Consider the following 19,569-nt stretch of genomic DNA (forward strand, 5'->3'; position numbering starts at 1 on the left):
TTCATCTCATCATCTCATGTCTAAATGATGAATATTGCATACTAGCAACCTCAAGAGATGACAAACAGGGCAAGAAGGAATTTAATACGTCAATCTGAAAACAGATTAACTGAAAATCCACAATGAAATGACAGCAACATTGTAACTTGGCAAAGTCTTAATTAATTAAGGGATTATATCTTAAGAATAATGCAGGTGCTCAAGTGAAAAGTTTCACCATGTATGGAATTGGTTATTAAAAGTTTTAACGTCAGCAGAGAATTTGACGAGCTGAAAATAATTCTTATGATGAACTTAGAGATTAACAGCTTCGCACAAAGACAAATGAACACGTGGCAAACACAAGAACCTCTCACAATGATAACCGCAGCTGTATCATTTCCAACTATAGCAGTAACAAAGCAGCTTCCAATGAACAAAGACATTTCTTCAATACCTCATAGCTACACTGACACAACAGGTGTGCCTGTAGCAGGTGACATGACAAAAATAGGCTGTTAAAATCACAGTTTTATGATGTGACATTACTATGCTAAACTGTGCTTAGTTTCAGACACAAAACGACTTCCTATTCGCATTCATAATTCCTAATTATCTCAATTCCTGAACTCAAGAGGAAACTATTAAGATCCGGGTTGAAGTTCAATGCAGAGTATTTGAAATGCTTTGGCAAGTAATCCATCCCAAATTCTTCTACAGAAACAAAAATCACATCATAATTGCAGCGAGTGATCATTCACTCTATCCATCCATCTATCCATTCATTTTTTTCCCACTTATTCAATTCAGGGACCTTGTGTGGCTGAAGCCTATCCTAGTTGTCGCAGGGTAAGAGGCGAGGTACATCCTGGACAGGTCGCCAGTCTATTGTATGGCTAACATATACAAACAGACAACTGCAGAATCATCAGTGCATACAGTGCAGAGTACACAGAGACAAGTTGTAAACTCCACACAGAAATACTGCAGCCGGCAGGTGGATTCAAACCTCGGACTTCGTTGCTGTGACGTGACAATGCTAATGCTACCACTGTGCTACCCTGATTATGTGTTGTTTTGCTGCATTCTTAAACGAGTGACATCTTTTTCAGTAACGACAATTCAGTTTGATGTGATGGGTTGAATGACTCAGGTTTAGGGCTGCCACTACAAAGTAAGAATGAAGTGAATGGCAGGAAGTGATTGCCAACATGTTAGGAGCTGTGTATTATTTCTAAATAAACCTAAATAAACACAGGCCTAATACTAGACCTGCGTGACTGAGGCCTAGTATTAGCTTATTAGCACTAGCTAAGTTTTTCATTTACAGTGATAAACATCTTGTCCTTCATCTCCCAAATGGCAGTAGGCCTACTACGACCCATCCAAATTAAAAATACATGTAAGTCTTGCTACTTTTGCAGGTAAAGAGGGGGAATCTACTGTATGTTAAATGTATGTTTAAAAAAGTCTTTTGATTGCTAAGCTAACATAAATAGCATGAAGCATACAGAAAAGTACCAGACGAGTGCTACAGTACAGAGTGTCCATGGTCTCTGCAGCCATAAAGTATCTGGAAGCTATGAGGTAGCTTTCACTACAGCAATGCTTAAACTTCCTGCTCCACTTAGTCACCCATTTAAGGTCATGAGTCATTCGCAGAGTCAACTGTTTACTTACAACTTTGGATGTTAAAATTGTCTAGATTTAGCACAACAGTTGAAAGCTGTGTAATTTCAGGTAGTCCTATCATGCATTCTAAAGGTGTACATTTCTATACATACAAAAATGTAGCATTTATATCATGTTTGCTGCTTGCTGTATCTCTTCAATATATCTGTCTGTACTGGGTCCTTGTGAGCAATATGGCAAATCAGTGAACAGGACTGCTTTATTGCACCACTGCATTCTTATGCTTTTCTGGATCAATGATAGAAGTAATTTCTCACATATTTAATTTTCTGCATTTGCCAAAATCACATCTTTATTTTAAACAGCTTCTCAAGAAATTTACATTGCACTGCTCTGTTGATATAAAATAGCCTTTTCCTCTAGAACATATCAGCCCTTCTACTGCACCCCAGTGTAAGAAAAAGAAAATCTGAGCTTTAGTGTCCAAATATACAGTTTTTCAAATATTCTATAGAAGTAATTGCAAAGAGGAAAAACGTGCAGGTGAAGAGGCTCTGTGAAGAGGTTGTTGTCTGCTCGAGCCATGTGCTTTGTGCCATTTTTGTTGGATGAGAAACCACTCGAGCTTTGCCTGCATCACGACACAGGTATACCAACTGTATGGAAATTCTGCATAACAGCAGTCAAGACCTGAGCTTATCTCAGACATACAAGTGTATAAACCGCCTGGGACTTTTTACAGTCTACAATTTGATTGCTGTCTCTCTCCCCCACTTTCTCACTCTCCCCCTCTCTCTCTCTCCTCACCACAGCTTCTCTCCACAGCACTTGGATGAGCGATGCTGCCTCTGCCTCATCTTTGACTGGCAGAATAAACACTGTTACCACAACAGCCATGCTGGGAGACAAACTACAAGTAACAACAGAGGTAGACAGACACACCACAACTGTGACAGTATACGGAAGGAAAGATAAAACTGTGACAGTGTAAGCAGACATTGGTGTGCGAGCCCAGGAATGATAACAAAGTTAGGAGGCAGATATACAAGTGTAATAATATAAGAGAAAATTCAGATGAATATGACAGTATGGGAGAAGAACTGGCCAGAGAGATTTTGAAAGATGATAGTTGGTGGAGGCAGTGACACTGTGACTGAAAGGCTTACTGGGACTATAATCATAATAGGGTTTGTATACTGTGGTACTGTTCCCAGCATTATAATGGTGAAGGAGGATGGAGTAATGATCTGCAGAGGCACACAATGACAATATTTAAATGGTGTTTAGAGCCCAAAGAGCTCTGTTGTTTTGTTTATTTAGATCCCCATTAGCTACCGTATCGTAACAGTAGCCACCGTTAGCAGTGTATCAATTAATATTTTAACAATACTCGATTACCAGCAATTACATCAGTAAAGCAATACACATTCATCACATTCATTCTCACAGGAGCAGCTAATACATAACTTAACCACAGCCTAGACACAAATCAAAGAAAGTCTAATACATGTGCTATATCTACATAGAAATTTTCTAAACAAAAAAATGGATCACGTAGTGCTCTACAACCATGTCAGTACTTCAAACTTTCATCCATCCATCCATCCATCCATCGTTTGCTTCTAATCTGGGTCTGTGGAGCATGGGCAGTAGTCTAAGCAGAGTGCATCTAGATGGACACCAAGGCATTCCTAAGCTAGCCAGGATCTCTTCTGTCTGTCTTGTTCTGTCATCAGGCGACATTCCAGTAAGACATTTCCAGAACTTCTCCTTACCAGCTCCTCACCCCATTTCCAAGCAAGACCTAGATTCCCTTCAGAGGAAACTCTTCCACGCCTCTCGTATTGATGATCTCATTCTTTTGGCCAAAGCTCGTGGCCATAGGTGAGGATAGGAACTGCTCTCTTGTCACCACAACAGTCCACACGCCAATCTCCTGCTCCACTGTCCATTCAAGATGCTGAAAAGATTAAACTCCTCAACTTGGGTCAGCAACTCGTTCCTTACCTAGAGTGTGAGGAAGGAGCAGGGCGATATAGCCAAAAATATTTATCACGATATATATTTGAAAATTTGCGATAACGATATAACTGACGATATAATTGATACGAGACAAAATACAACTCCACAACATTACTAGCGAAAAAAGACAACCTTCCATTTATTTTCACTTAAATAAGAAGCTGGTTTTTATGTACATTAAAGCTTTATAAAAATGTAACAGTGCAAATGCAAATTCCTTGCTGAAAGTTTAACCAAAAGGCATTTCCAGTAGAAATGGGCTGACATATCCTGAGCATAACCATGTATAATATCCACTGAAGTTAAAAAGAGGTGCTTTGCAACATTAAACTGCAGTGTGCAGTACGTATTTTTCGGACCATAAGGTGCACGGGATTATAAGGCACATTAAGTGAAACAAAGCAGTCAGATAAATCAAACTTTATTAAACTCATTCTTCTTGCTTCCTCCACTTCTGTACCATTGATTCATTAATGTTGAATTCTCTGGCAGCTGCTTTATTCCCATGTTGTTGCAGTATATTAATGACTAACCTTGTATTGTGGATGGATTATCTCAGTTGTTCTCCTGACTGAAGTTTGGTCCGTTTACAGCATCCTGCCATGCGATTGCATTTGTCTCTAACTATCAGGAACCTTAACGTTAACTTTTATAAGTGGAAAGGTGTTACGGTGTGCTCACACCGAACGCGATGGACGCGAATAGAGCGTCAGGTTTACATGTAAAGTCAATGGAAAAGCGCGATGACATGCGATTGCGGCTCCCGTGAAAATTCGGAAGCGGATTTGCGTCGCCAAAACGCCTGAAACGCGCGTCAGTCTAGCGCGTTTGGAGCGTTTGACTCGCGAATAAAACCACGCGCGTGAGTTTTTGTGTTGCATTTTGTGCACGTTTCGTGTCTACCGCCCGAGTTGGAAAAATCTGAACTCCAGCGTCAAATTGCGCCGCGACAACCAATCAGGAGCCTGGTGACGTGGCTGTGACCTAGGTCAAAGGGGCAGATCCAGCCAAAGCCCTTCATTCTTCAATGGAGGGAAGGCTAATCAATGCCATAGCAAACAACCTGGAGCTGTACGACACCAGCTGCTTTCTGTACCGAGACAGGAATAAAAAGGACCGAGCTTGGAGGAAGATATGTGAAGAGATCGGGCAACCTGGTAAGTTCATTCATTTCTCTTTTGAAAGTTTTTACTGACCCGGGGAAACCGCACAAAAGCTAGCAAGCCACCGCTATTTTCCCACTGACGTACAAATACCGTTCTGCTTTTATGCATGTTGTCATTTATGAATATATTTTATTGTTTATTAATAAACAGCACACAGTGGTCCCGCTGTTCATCCGTCACTGCTTCGCTTTTTCGCTGATTTTTTATTGCACAGTACAGCATTGCATTCTGCAGCCTGATTGACAAATCTGCTCCGTGTCGTGTCTCCTGCACTTGCCAAATTTATCACGTTTGGTTTTGATAACCATCATGTCCAATAGAAAAAACAGCACAAAAACACCCATAACTATGACCCTCATTCGGAAATACACACCTGCACCGCGAGGGAAAAAGGCGCACGAAAGTGGCGGGCAGATGAAGACAAACCGCGGCATAATAATACTTTTACGTTTTGCAATCTACAAAGGTTTGCACTTTGAGAATCAATTGTGAGAACTGTGACCAATGTTCATGTCTGTGGGGAAAAAAGTGTATAAAGTGCGTGGCGAGGGGCTAGTTATTCTGAGAACCCCTGCTGCAATAAAAGAGGGACCACTGTACATACTCTATGATTATTATATTCAACCTGTTAACATTTAATACTGTATTGATAGAACCAACTGATTCTGCAGCAGAGCATCCCCTGTTGCTTCTCCTGGCTCCCCAGTCCCTGAGCTCCTGCACCACAGGTATGTAATTGTAGCATCAGATATACAGCAAGCACTGATAGCTTTTTACTCTGTGGGATTGCCTTGTGATCACCTTTACTAAATGTCTACAACCAATCTGATTATATCCTGTTTGTTTTTTTCGATGTTGAAATTAAAATCTAGTAGCAGTCTTCTCATTTCTTTGTGTTTTGTGCTGTTTTACAGGCCCACAGAGGAGGACAGCTCCGAGGCAGATGAGGGACGGGTCCCAGGACGGTCCATCGGTGGTGGAGCTGGCCATCCTGGAGTCCCTGAAGAGGCCACACCAGTCTCCAATAGAGCATTTCCTCCTCAGCCTTGTTCCTGCTCTGGAGAGCAGCTGGGTCCTTTTTATTCCTGTCTCTCTGTAAATTCTTATATTTTATATATTTATGTTTAATGTTTTTCTGTTTGAGAATTTTAATATTATTTCAAATAAATTTTTTCAATGACTAATGTCTCAGTTCTACTACACAGCAAATGTTGGCACACGACTTACACATGTAGAATTTATTTCATATTATACTAATGACAAAATATACTAATACAGTGGGATGCAAAAGTTTGGGCAACATTGTTAATAGCCATCATTTTCCTGTATAAATCGTTGTTACAATAAAAAATGTCAGTTAAATATCATACAGGAGACACACACAGTGATATTTGAGAAGTGAAAAGAAGTTCACTGGATTTACAGAAAGTGTGCAATAATTGTTTAAACAAAATCAAGCAGGTGTATAAATTTGGGTACCACAAAAAAAGAAATGGAATAAATATTTAGTGTATATCAATGTGTGTGTCTCCTATATGATATATGGGGTTCCTTTGGGCGTGCTTCCCATCCACAGCTCCACAGCACAGAGGGAAGTTCCAGCGCTCCTGGAATCCCTCTGTGATGGACCGCCAGTCTCCAGGTGAAGGCACAGCCAGGAAATCGTCCACTAGACAGTCCCAGATGACTGTCGCTACCTGGGGGATGATCTGGCTCACCGTGGACACACCAATTTAAATGAGTATTATGTGTACTGCAGTTACAAAATACATTATTAAAATTCCAAATTACAAAACATAAATCTTACATAAAATATTTTGCAATTATAAGGATAATTACATGATATATATTAGATATAATCTAAAACAGTCTGCGGTGATTATATACAAATATTCAACTATCCCAGAATTAAACCAGTTCTAAATAAAAAGGAATGAGTATCACTACAAAGGTTAACTCATTGGTCCTAATGCTACAGTTTGATATCAGCAAACACCGAGCGCATACACTGATATGACACCACAGCCATATCATTGCAAACACTGATAACAGCATAAATCGAATTAAATGGGGACTTGATGAGACCTTGAGTATGACTAGAAATATTATAAACAGTCGTCTCTGTACCACAGTTTGCTATCAGTAAACACCGAGAGCATTCACTGTTAGCATAGCACATCCATGTTAGCAGTATATGAATGGATGGTTTAGCATATATTAGCACAGGTATCAATAAAGGACTACCGTATTAAATACTTTTACTAACCTCAGGCAGACGGACAGGCGCTCTGCAGGTGGGATTGAGCGCCTGCAATTGGTGTCTAGGCGGGCGATTCTGGGACCGACGCGGGAAAGCAGGTCCTCAAACTGGCCGAGTGAAAGACAGTGATATCGCTGGAATCGGCCGTCATCCAGGCGCAGCTCCTGGAGCAAATGGTGAAACTCACCAAACTGCTCACGCCTCTGGAGGACCTGATGGACCCAGGTACAGCGAGGACGTCTTTTACGCCGCTGCTCTGCTCTCCAGAGCAGAGGGAGACTCTCTCTTCAAGCGCTAGCTCGACAGCTGCCATCTTGCAAAGATACCGTCTGGCACAACTTCCTCCCACATTTCTGGTTCACGCACGTCAAAATATGATATTTCACACGCGATGGATTTTTCTTGGACACGCGTTGAGGCGCGAATGTGCACGCATCAAATTAGGGGCGTTTGGGGCGTTTTTGTTCGCGTCCATCGCATTCGGTGTGAACACACCGTCCTCCACCTTCACTGTTTATGTTATGCTAACGTAGCTGTGCCGCTAGCGATCATGTAGCACATCATTATATACCAGCTAGCCTAACTTCAGTAAGCCTACAAACGTCACTGCTGTTTAGTTTCCTGTCTTCATTTATGTTGGAAGTGATAGCAGAGCTGTACGTTTGAATTTTTTCAGAAATCTCTCAGTCAGAACATGCAATATCATGCTTAGGTAACTAGCGAAACTAGCGAGCTAACTTCCGCTAGCTTCCTGCTAACTTCTAACTCCGTTAAGTGTAATAAATTTTGTTTTCATGGATGCCTGGAAGTTAAACTTCATAGTTACACCTGGTAAAGCAGCAATGCTGATCGTTTTATTAAAGACGAAAGAATTTAGACAGTTTTTAACTCTCAGTGATGCTGCAGTGTTCATTTGACCTGAAGCTTACGGAGTTTAGGACCCAGATTACTCCCAGATTTAAGAGCATTTTAGTCCGACAAATACGACAATAACGACGGCTGCTTGCATGTTCTGCAAAAAAATGTGCTTTGTCGTGTATCTGACGGACAAACACCAAACCAGTTCCACATCACTGAAGTTGCACCATTTTTACAAACTAATGGTTCATCTGTTTCACTCAACAATCAGCCATGTGCGTATGAAAACAAAGGCACTGCACATGCGCGTTTTACTCATATTCTATCGCTATATTTCATTTTCCTATCGTTGCCTAACATTATACCGGTATTACCGTGAACGGTATAATATGGCAGCACGGTGGCACGGTGGTTAGCACTGTTGCCGCACAGCAAGAAGGTCCTGAGTTCAATTCCACCATCAGGCCGGGGTCTTTCTCTGTGGAGTTTGCATGTTCTCCCCGTGTTTGCATGGGTTCTCTCCAGGTACTCCGGCTTCCTCCCACCGTCCAAAGATATGCAGCTTGTGGGGATAGGTTAATTGGATAATCCAAACTGCCACTAGGTGTGAATGTGAATGGTTGTCTGTCCCTATGTGTTAGCCCTGCGACAGACTGGCGACCTGTCCAGGGTGTACCCCGCCTTTTGCCCTATGACAGCTGGGATAGGCTCCAGCGACCCTGAAAAGGATAAACGGAAGCGGATGGATGGTATAATATGGCCTAGCCCTAGTAATGAAAGAGTATTCTCAGCAAAGTTGAGTTAAACAAGTTTTAATGGAAGTTTAAGTTAAATCTTTTGATTTTTACTAATTTTGATTACATCAACATATTTTATTACATTAACCAAATCAAATAAGGCCAATTTTGATGAAGCTCCTGACCCAGCCCAAGCTCTCTATGAAGACAAGGAAAAACTCCCCGGGGGGCCAGAATGATGGGAAGAAACCTCGGGAAAGCCAATTCAAAGAGAGATCCCCTTTCCTGGGATGGCTGGGGGGGTTACAGGAATTTCAGGATAGCAAAATTTAGAATCGGCCAAAAAAAACCAAAAAACCTTTTCCTGTTAAAAAAACAAAAAAAAAAATGAAATAAAGACAAAAAAGAAAGTTAGGTCATTTATCACACTCATATGATAAGATATGAAATGTGTGTGTGTGTGTGTGTGTGTGTGTGTGTGTGTGTGTGTGTATGAGAGATGGGCTTATCTGAGCCAGGGGTGACGCTGGAGGTCCCCCAGCGTTGGGCGCTTCTCCGGGACATCGGTTAAACACGTGTCCAAGAAATTCCGGCAGTCTGGAAAGAAAGAAAGAAAGAAAGAAAGAAAGGAGAGAAAAGATGAAGATGATAGTTCCAGTGATCCAAGCCATCAGTGAATCTTGAAGTGTGGTGTTTTCTTACGTGGGGACAGATGCTCGTTGAATTTCAGTTCGTTTTCGATGAACATCATGATATTAAAGTCCCCCACATGAAGCGCTTCGTACAGCACCACTCCCATTTGCCACACCGTGGTGGGTCCAGGCCTGTATTTTTTGCCCCAGTAACATTCAGGAGGGCTGTGGATAGGTGTACCTAATAAACAGACACAATTACAATTTCTTCTAAAACAAAAGGCACAAATTGCTACATCTGTGAAGAGCAGGAGCTGAATATGTTACCATAGAAGAAGCGGAACCGCGATCTCTCCGTAGCAAAGCAGCTCAGTCCAAAGTCAATGATACGAACTCGAGGCACGTCTGAGCCGGTCTCAATCAGAATGTTGTCACTCTTGATGTCCCGGTGAAAGATGTGTTTCTCCTCCAGGTCCTTTGCTGCATCAACCAGTTGCTTCAGAATGACCTGGAAAAGATGAAAAAGACAGTAATGAGTCAACAGGTTGATGCTTCTCTGATACTCTGTGTTTTGATTGAATGCTGTACAGTCTAAGGCTCTTCCAGTCAACTTACCTTGGCCTTTTCTTCTGGTAAACATCCTCCATTTTCTCTTATGTATTCAAACAGGTCCACAGCGGGGACAGGTCTCTCCTGCACCAGGATCAGCTCTGTGCCAAAGTCAAACCAGTCCAACAGAGACACAGGAGCCGACGTTCCCACTGATCCATCTGCTTCAGCTGCAAGCTTCAGCAAAATGGCCAGTTCCACTGAGACTTCCTTCCCGTTTTCATCCTGATATATTACAACAAAGTGGATGATGAGGAACAGATGTTTCACAGGTGAACGCTGCACTCAGTCCAGGAATGTAAAAACAGTTCAAGTGTTGCACACTTACCGTCACTTGGATGGGGATTTTGTCCTTGGGAATGTGTTTGATAGCTACCTAAAAGACACAGAGCATTGGTGAGCATTTCCTCAGTATGACTTCATTAAAGGTGTAAAACAGCACCTTTAATGCTCAGCTGATAATATTGTCCGTTATCTGCGTTGCTGCCTGTCTTACTCCCACCATCTGAACACTTACTGGGAAATGATCTGTTATCCTGTAGCCAGCAAACACTGCTCCAAAGCCGCCATTTCCTAGATGGTGCTCCTGCACATATCTGGCTTGGTATTCCCCTGAAAAGACACAAATGTTGTTTTACTACAGCTGTGACACAAATTACTCTCTGCTGTACCCTAAATGTTGCTCTTCACCTGAGTATAAAAGCCAAGCTGTTTGCTACTTACGTTGCTGGTTGGCTGCTGAATTTTGGAAAACGTTTTTGGTTTTGTCCTTTTTCTTTTTTTTGGGTGACTCTTTGCTTTCTTCCGCAGACTTGCTTCTGCCATTTTTTGTGCACCCCTTTGTGTTTTGACTACAGTCTGTAGATGTGGAAAACACCAAAAGCACATCAGCGTATTAGATCAGACACACAAATATCTCCCAAACACAATCACAAAGGAACCTTCTGACCAACTCTACCTGCCCCCCTGGCAACACTTTGCTAGACCCGCCCCTGCACAGTTACCAGCGGTCAGCTAAGTAAAAAAAGGATCCTGGGGTTATTTGTCTCTCAGAAACAGTTCATAACTTCCCTTCAACTCATTCATGTCACCTAAAGGGTAAACCTGTTTCTCCATCACAGCTCTGATGATTCAGTAAGGACATCTCCTGGTTTCATCTTCATGTTTCCCTCTCACTACATAACCAAACCGACATCATGACCAGCAGCTTTACAGCTGTGGCTCCAGCAAACATCAGCTGATAGTAGAAAGTAATATTAAATAAATTCTAACAACAGCTGATCAAGCTTAAACATGCTGCTGTTGTTTAGCGCGACATCCACTGGTTTCCTCTTTCTGGCGCAAAGTGGGCGATAAATAAACAAGAGAGAAAAGCCGATCAGCTGATCATTGATCAGTTTCATGATTGAAGTAGAAACAGGAGAGGGAGGGAGAGAATGAGAGGAGAAGAGGCAGCTGTGCAGCGTAAACACAGAATAAATCCAGCTTTGTGTCTTTTCCATTGTAGCTGAAGTCCGGGACAAACTGTGTTTCTTTTCACCTCAATAAGAATTGAGAATTTTCTCCAAATACAAGACGATTCTGTTTTTTACGGGAGGGTTGGCAACTCTAATAATTAACCGTATGAACAAAATAAAGTTCAACATCAGTAACATAGCACCCACCCAGCTGTATAGAAACTCCGTCATGCTAGCTAGCACGCAGTACGAAAAAGTCAGCATAACGAAAATAAATCAGAATCAGAATCAGAATACTTTATTCATCCCGAGGGAAATTAGGGGTTACAGCAGGCAGCACGCTAATGGCGCATGCGCACTCACAAAGGAACCTTCTGACCAACTTTACACAAACATCACATTGGGGAGACATGTCAGAAAGGTAGGCTGATAGGAAAAACAACGAAAATACACTACATGAGGTAAGAGGAGGAGAAAAAAACTCCACTCAGACTGAGCTCCTGGTGGGAGAACAGTTTGATAACAGAAAAAACACCTCAGCACAAAAGCACATGACTATCAATACACCATAGAAACACGAGACAAGCAACAGGGGCGGGTAAAGGGTAAGAGAGAGCCGGCGTAGACAGCGCATCCGGTCCTGCAGCATCTGCGCTGGTCCAGTTGACTGCTATCATCCCCTGTAGGGCACAAGCATCGAAGGCGTTGGAAAGGGAGGGGGATGAGTGAGTGCTTGTCAGTGTAAGTGTGTGTGTGTGTGTCCAGAGTTCAGCGGAGACAGTGTCCTTCGCACTATCAGGCTAACTCCACCTAAACTTGGTTTATATGTGACTCAGATGGACTGCAGGTCATAACTTCTTACCTGAAGTTCAGTTCACCTGACACTCTCGGACCAGCGGCCGCTTCGGGTCTCTCCTCTTGCCTCCCTTTTCCTTCATCCACCTGCTGGCCTCCACCACTTGCTAATGTTATTGAATCTGTGGAAGCTCCGTGATAGCCACCACACGAAGTAACGGATAACGAGCCTATTTAAATCCCAGTAACGAGTAACGCGTTCCTGGTTTTGGCATAATAACTAGTTACCCTTCTCGTTACCACAATAATAAGGTAGTTACTGTAACGCGTTACTTAATAACGCGTTAGTCCCAACACTAAATCAGATTGCTGACCTCTACAGGATTTCCTTGCCTCCTGCCATATTGCAGCAGGGATGGGCTCCAGCTCCCCTGCAACCCTAAATTAGATAAGCAGAAGAAAATTGATGGATGGAAGTTGAAAAGTGACTGTAGAAAACTTCCTTGGGGTACTAAACTGCATAGTCATCACACCTAAGAATAATTACCATATATAGTGTATACTAACTTAACCATCCTAATGCAACTTTAATCTGTCCAGTTGGAGAGGTTTTAAAGTTTTACAACTTCACCTTACTCAATAATGACTTGTGGTCAAATGCTGCTTTAGCAGGACCCGCCTTAGAAAAATAACTAGCATTAAGAAACCTTTTGATGTTTTTGAAATTAAACATCTGCAAAAGGAAAATCTAAACAAAAGGTAGATGAGGAAATGGATAAACAGAGGAGATGGCAAGCAAGGGTGGAATGCAAACAGCAACAATAAATGTTACACTGGAGACAAAGCAAGAAACAAAAGAAAGCTGCACGAAAAAAAAATCTCAGAAAACAGTGCAAGGATGAGAGTGTAAAAGAAGCAGACAAAAATGCTGGTGCAGAAAGGAAAGCAGTGAGGAGCAGCGCAAACAGAGAGAGATAAAGAAAGATTGACAAGCCAAAAGGGAGACCACAGCAATGTACATAGCATCAGGGTGATATTGTCATTCTATGCAGCAGCCCAGCTCCAATGTGCTGATTATGAGAGCATCATTTGAGACTGACAACCTTGTTGCTATAGTACAGCATGCCAAACACATTCCCAGCCCCCATCCTTCTCCTTCTGTGTTCTCCCCCCGAGCTCACACAATAGCCGTCTGATGAAGACTGAATGATTGGAGGAGGAACGAAGTGAAACGTGAAAGAATTACGCACAAATAAAAGGCAAAACACTTTTTGAGAAGCTGGTGACGAGGCCAGTGGAAAGAATATATAAAACCAGAGAGAGAGAGAGAGAGAGAGAGAGAGAGAGAGAGAGAGAGAAAGAAGAGGATGTGTGGAGAACATGGACTCAATGCAGCTGCAATTAAGGGAGTGATTTTGTGCCAGGGAATATGCTAATTCCTCCTTTGTGTGAGCAGTTGATTGGCCGTTGCACTGCGCACCAGGCAGTGAGAGAAGGGGAAGTAGTGGGCTTGGACGCCTCTGTCTGGCATGGCGTTCATCACAGGCCTCATTTAGCTGCACCATCACAGTTAGCAGCACTGGATGAAAAAAAGACACATTTTTGTCAAATGCCTCTTCCTGTGTCGTCATGTAGTACATCCAAGGGATGTAGGGAAAGAGAGGCTGGTTCAATTAGCAAGCTCCAGAGACAAAGACAGGAACAAAGATATTCATTAATAGTCACGCATGACCTTTATATGTATATGAGCCAAGCCTCAATCCACTGAGGGCCGGTTTTAATTTTGGACCTAAGGGATTCTGGGAATACTATAGGAGACTGAAACTACTTTAGTATTTCTAATGCCTTCTGTTACTACACCAAGAGCTACATTTGCAGACTTAAATATTAACAAGAAGCCTCAGTATGTGTATTTTACACCTTTAAAAGAACAAATAAAAACACAGAGGTGCAGCATAAATGCTGCCGGCAGTCTCCTGATGTGCTTCATTTTCTGCCGCCAAAGAAGAAGTGGCTGTTTTATTCCATTTAACAAATTAATCACATGTAATCACCATGGTGTCAGATGTAAAATAAGCCTGAGTGGGCTTACACATTCTGTAATTCATGGTCCATAATGTGTTGTCATTCAGCATATTTCCTTCGCACTATCACGCGTAATTAGACAGTCTCTTGAGAGAAAAAGTGGAGGCAGAGCGTCATAAGGCGGCATCAGCCTGTCAGCTGAGCGTGGTTGGTGATTAGCTGTCCATGCACAATGTGCACACCAGTCCTTATCACGTCACAGACCACACACTTGTCCACTGAAATCATCCTAGCATCGTAACTTTCTTGAAAGGTTTTTACCCCCAAAAATAAATAAAAGGGAAATCTTGTGAGATGAAACAGCTATAACTGCATCGAGAATAAAGAGAAGCATTTGCTGTAATCTATAATTAATCGTTAATGCTTAATATTGAGTTATAATTCCTAATTTAACATAATTGGTTGGAGCTTGTTTCTGCTAGTATATGTGATGGATCGGGTCAGCAAGAGTTATTAGATTTTCAGCCCTTAAATGAATACAAACAGCCGCATGTGTTTCACCTCCTCTTCTTTATGTCTAGAAATATTGTCAAGAAATAAAGTCTAAGCTAATTTCCTTTTTCACACTTACTCGGGTTCCACTCATTTTTATCAATTAGGGTAGACCAAATGTTAGGAGACCTCTGAGCCCTTTCCTATACTATTAAACTGACTCAGTGTTACTTTTTAGTGATCTCTCAAGTGTGAAGGTTTAATGAATGAATTTAGGCTGATATAATTCAACAGCATTGCAAATTATATCTTCAAAATTTTTACATCTTACATTGAAAGAGCACCTCACTGTGATACATTAAACAAAAAAAATGCTCATTATAGATAATCAAGCCTATCATGTTCGGGTCTATTTTACTGGTAACTTTTGAAAAATTGTTGATTTATAGTTGTTCTTGTCTTTGCTTCCTAAGATCAGTTGAAATTGAAATTTTCTGCAACCTTTTTTTTAGCCTTTACTGCTTCTCTTTATGAATAGGACACTGTCTGTGTTTGTGCTTTACATTTGTTACTAGCTGTGGAAATCATGTACATTACTGTCCTCCGTACGCTGCTACTAAGTGGCCATCTCTGTACACCAGCAGACTTTCCCATTTATTGTTTTTTTTAATAATAATAATAATAATAATAATAATAATAATAATAATGGATTGCATTTATATAGTGCTTTTCGGGGCCCTCAAAGCGCTTTACAATTCCACTATTCATTCACTCTCACATTCACACACTGGTGGAGGCAAGCTACAGTTGTAGCCACAGCTGCCCTGGGGCAGACTGACAGAAGCGAGGCTGCCATATCGCGCCATCGGCCCCTCTGGCCATCACCAGTAGGCGGTAGGTGAAGTGTCTTGCCCAAGGACACAGCGACCGAGACTGTCCGAGCCAGGGCTCGAACCGGCAACCTTCCGGTTACAAGACGAACTGCCAACTCTTTGAGCCACGATTTATACATTTTTTATGTATAAATCTCTGTTTCTGCTCATTCCTCCTTAACTGTGTGCGTATATGTGTAAAAACTACAACCAGTACAGCTTACGCTCTCACAATATTATACAAATGTTTGTCTCTAATTAGGAAAAAAAGGCTTTTAATTAAACTGCCCCCATTTCCTGGAATAATTTACAGAAGGAGCTGAAATTGTAAGAACTGGTGGGGGAGTTCAAGTTCATTAAAAGTAGCAAAAGAATAGCTCTTTTACTCAGTGTGACTACTTTTAATGTCACTCTCGCATATAATTTGTATGTTTGTGTTTACTTGTCTGGACTGAATATCGTTTGTATTTGTATTCACTATAACTTATAACTTAACTTCAGGTTGTAAATATTTTTTACAATGTGGAACTGCTAATCTTGCACAAACGCAGGCATGTAGCTTATTTCACAGCTGAGATGACCGATCAAAGTTTAGGAAAGTGGACTCCAGACAGAAAATTAAAATTTTGTTTTACTAATAGTCTTTTGACTAAAATATAATTTGGTATTAGTCTTAATTTTTTCGTTTTAGTCCATATTCAGTTGACTCAATATCATAAGATTATCGTAGAGTAAATCTGAAGTTGATTGCACTGATTAAAGGTATAAAGTGTAAACGTTTGTTGTGTTTTTAACAGTGAGAGTTGTTCACCTTGGTTTACAAAGCATCTTATTTCCTCGTCTACTCTTCTAATCCTAACATTTTGTCACACTTTCATGGGAGCTAGCTGAACTCTCACCCGGGGGCAGATCAAATGTAGCTTATTTCTGATTGGATCGCTTCCAAACTCCTCCAATATTTCATTCGTTTCATCATTAGTTTTTAAATAGTCATCATCTAGTTTTCACCTTAAAAAAAACCCGCTATTAAATGAAATTTTTAGACAAAATTGATTGGTCAGCTTAATTTAAAAAGCAGTCATACCAGACATTCCTTTCAAAGGTTCTGTCTAATTCTGCCTCCATTTCCCCCTTTTGTTTGTGTGCGATGATGTTAGAAACAGTCAAGTGGAGCAACCGGCTTCGTCACCATCTGGTCCCCAGAAGAAGGAGGCACAGCAGTGGTCGCACGATATACGCCCACTCACAAGCCCACACACACACACACACACACACACACACACACACACACACACACACACACAAACTTTACTCCAAGGCCAAAGCCAAGATCTTACTGCAGCACCTACTTGAACACACACACGCCAACACACATGCTGGCACCAATAGGAGCATTCACACGCACACAGAGACAGGCAGGCTTTTCCACCCACAGTTTTTCCGAGGTGCAGTCCATCTGCTCTCTCCATAGATTTAGATGGCAGAGTCCAATATGTGATACAACTTACCAGCTTGGTGTATATTACACCCCCACCAGGCCCAGGTGTCTGAGGTAGGTATTAACCGCTAGAGCCTGACTAATACATCATAATGGCTGATAGAATCATCCGGTTGCATATTATGTTGATATTAGCAATACAGAAAAGATTTGCTTGAATTATTTTAGAAACAATTTGCCATTAAAATAACTGTCCACAAGGGAGCACTGGAAGGCTAATTTTTATTCCACAAATATTCCAATCATTTAGTTGTTGCAAGAAAATTAAAGTGTTCCTCATAAAAAATGTTTTATTTTTTAATAAAAAATGTTAATGTTTACATGTTTTTCTTTATAATACAGAAAATTATATAAGGACCGTGTAAATACAGACCTTTACTGAAGACAGATAGGCAGTACTTAAGGTCAGAAAAAAGCCCCGGGGCATGTTAGAGAACATTGACAGAGACATAAATAAAATATACCACCTCACTCTGAACAGAATCTGGGACATAGCCCGGTAACATGTACACATGTAAACATTACAGAGAAATAATGTATGGGGTGAGGGGAGCAAAAAAACAAGTTGAATGCAGGGCGCCACAAGCACGAGCATGCAAGGCTTATGTGCACAGACAGGAAAAATAAATTCCCACTGCATTTTAATTGCAAGATTTGAGCTAAAGTAAAGCTGATTGCTAACTGAGAGCAAACTACAGAAGAGCGCAGCCTAAGGTAGAGAGCTTTGAGTGCTCAGGATGCTTGCTGCAGCTTAAAACATCACTGATGGCTGTTTCACCCTCTGACTCACTAAATTAACTCCAAATCCATTTACCAGGGTTGCAGCTTAAGCCCTCAAGTTTGGTCTTGGTCTTCAGCGGTTTCTTCTAATTGAGTTTCTAGTAATTACCACAAGGCTAATGCATTGTAAGTGCCTTCTAAATCAGGGGTAAAGATTTTGTTTCAGACTACAAGTGCACCCAATGATCGTATACATCGGCATGTGAGGGAAGCTTTGGTATTAATGTGGAAAAAAACCCAATAACATACACAGCATTGCAGATTGTTGTGACAAGAAACTCACAAGCTAAAATGAACCTTGAACCACCTCTTTCCTGGTTCCCCTCTTAATCCCTGACTTTAGATTCAGAGTGCCAAGTAGAGGCAACCTGGCTGACACACTGCACAGGACTCTTTGATCTGCGCTGGCAAATTTGACAACAATGAGTGGGCTGACGCTGGATAAATACACTACAGCTGAACAAATTAGCTAGTTACCTGGCATTAACCATTTCTGGATACACCTAAAAATATCAAAACTGAAGACTAATAAAAAAAAGGAATGGGATTGTGTATACAGTTTCTCTGGCCTTTCATTTTCTTTGCTTTGTTGTGGTGGACAGGAGGGAGTGACAGGGAGCTCACGAGAGGCTTGAATAAGCACACTGCTCCCTTACACTTATGAAGTTGCCTGAGACCTTGCTTCTCTCTGAAGACTCCTTTAATTAGGCTTTAATTGCCTTATTAGCTCGGGCTATCGATGGAGGAGGGAAGGCAGTGAGAGAAAAAGGTCACGAATGGAAGACAGCTGGAGAGGAGGAAACTTAGCAGGGTAAATAAACAAGGGTGGGCAAAAGGGGCAGGGAGAGGATTGGAGCACAGAGAGAAGCATCAACCCACACATACCGACTCACTAATATACAGTCAGACCGCATAAAGCACACAGAAAACGTTTGTGTGCACATAGCTGTGCAAAGAGTTGGTTACTGCAAGCAAAAATGAGGCGGTCTCCGGTGGGAAAGTTTTGTCAGGTGAAATAAAAGACAAAGATAAGACGCAGCTCGGAAACATGACTGCTCCTTCAAGAACAGGCTCTGTGGCGCACCCAGGCAATTGACCCTTCACCCTGACCTCAGTATGGCAGGGGAGATGGACGAGGTAGAGGAGAGAGCTGAGAGGAAAAGGAGGGGCAGTAAGAAATGATGAATGAGTGGAAGCTGAGGAGAAAGAAATCGGCAGCTGGAGGAGGAATTGCAGAAAGGATCAAATATTCTTCTGAGGACTCTCAAGACTTCAAATGAAAAGCATACTCTACATTGTGATAAATTAACTACTTCATTGTCTCACTTGTTTGCATGTAAGCCATGCACATTTGCAAGTTTAGCATTTGTCGTTTGTGTACTTGTGTACCTCCATGTCTCTTACCCTGCATCTTGCATACACGTGGCTCATACCTGCCTTTTAAAATTCATAGCCTGAACCTGGGGTGCTAGCTAATTTCATTTTCAATTTGTAAGTTGTTGACAGTGATCTTGCAAACATCATAGCTGCCATTTGTTATTTTCTCTACCCCGTGGCTAGTATTATCCATTTCAAATTTCATTCCAGCGAGACGGAGAACAAAAAAAAACTTCAAAGATGTGAAACTTAGTGGAGTTGAGGCCCAGCGCGCAACACAACACAGAAATAAAACCAACATCTGTTACACAGGCCAAGCTGACATTTTTTTTTATCACTGCTGAAGGCTTTACCAATCCATCTGTTGCTATATCCAAC

At 41.6% G+C, this 19,569-nt stretch overlaps 1 protein-coding gene across 1 annotated transcript; it reads right to left on the reverse strand.

Annotated features, from left to right (window-relative positions):
• Positions 1–8,713: 8,713 nt before the first annotated feature.
• On the reverse strand, positions 8,714–19,225 carry LOC113024198 (serine/threonine-protein kinase pim-2-like). The gene is made up of 7 exons (XM_080293700.1): positions 19,219–19,225; positions 10,413–10,507; positions 10,224–10,271; positions 9,902–10,174; positions 9,614–9,794; positions 9,357–9,527; positions 8,714–9,251 (listed from the first exon to the last, which is right to left on the reverse strand). The coding sequence occupies exons 1-7, from the start codon at positions 19,223–19,225 to the stop codon at positions 9,160–9,162; spliced, it is 867 nt and encodes a 288-aa protein (XP_080149826.1). The 3' UTR covers positions 8,714–9,159.
• Positions 19,226–19,569: the final 344 nt, after the last annotated feature.

The sequence above is a fragment of the Astatotilapia calliptera genome, chromosome 19 (genome assembly GCF_964374335.1).
Source record: "Astatotilapia calliptera chromosome 19, fAstCal68.1, whole genome shotgun sequence".
NCBI lineage: Eukaryota > Metazoa > Chordata > Actinopteri > Cichliformes > Cichlidae > Astatotilapia > Astatotilapia calliptera.

Excerpts from the sequence above, each read along its gene's own strand:
- LOC113024198 (XM_080293700.1), bottom strand. Across the intron at positions 10,272-10,412 it reads GGATAACAGATCATTTCCCA|GTAGCTATCAAACACATTCC; the intron begins GTAAGTGTTCAG and ends TGTGTCTTTTAG. Across the intron at positions 9,252-9,356 it reads CAACGAGCATCTGTCCCCAC|ACTGCCGGAATTTCTTGGAC; the intron begins GTAAGAAAACAC and ends CTTTCTTTCCAG.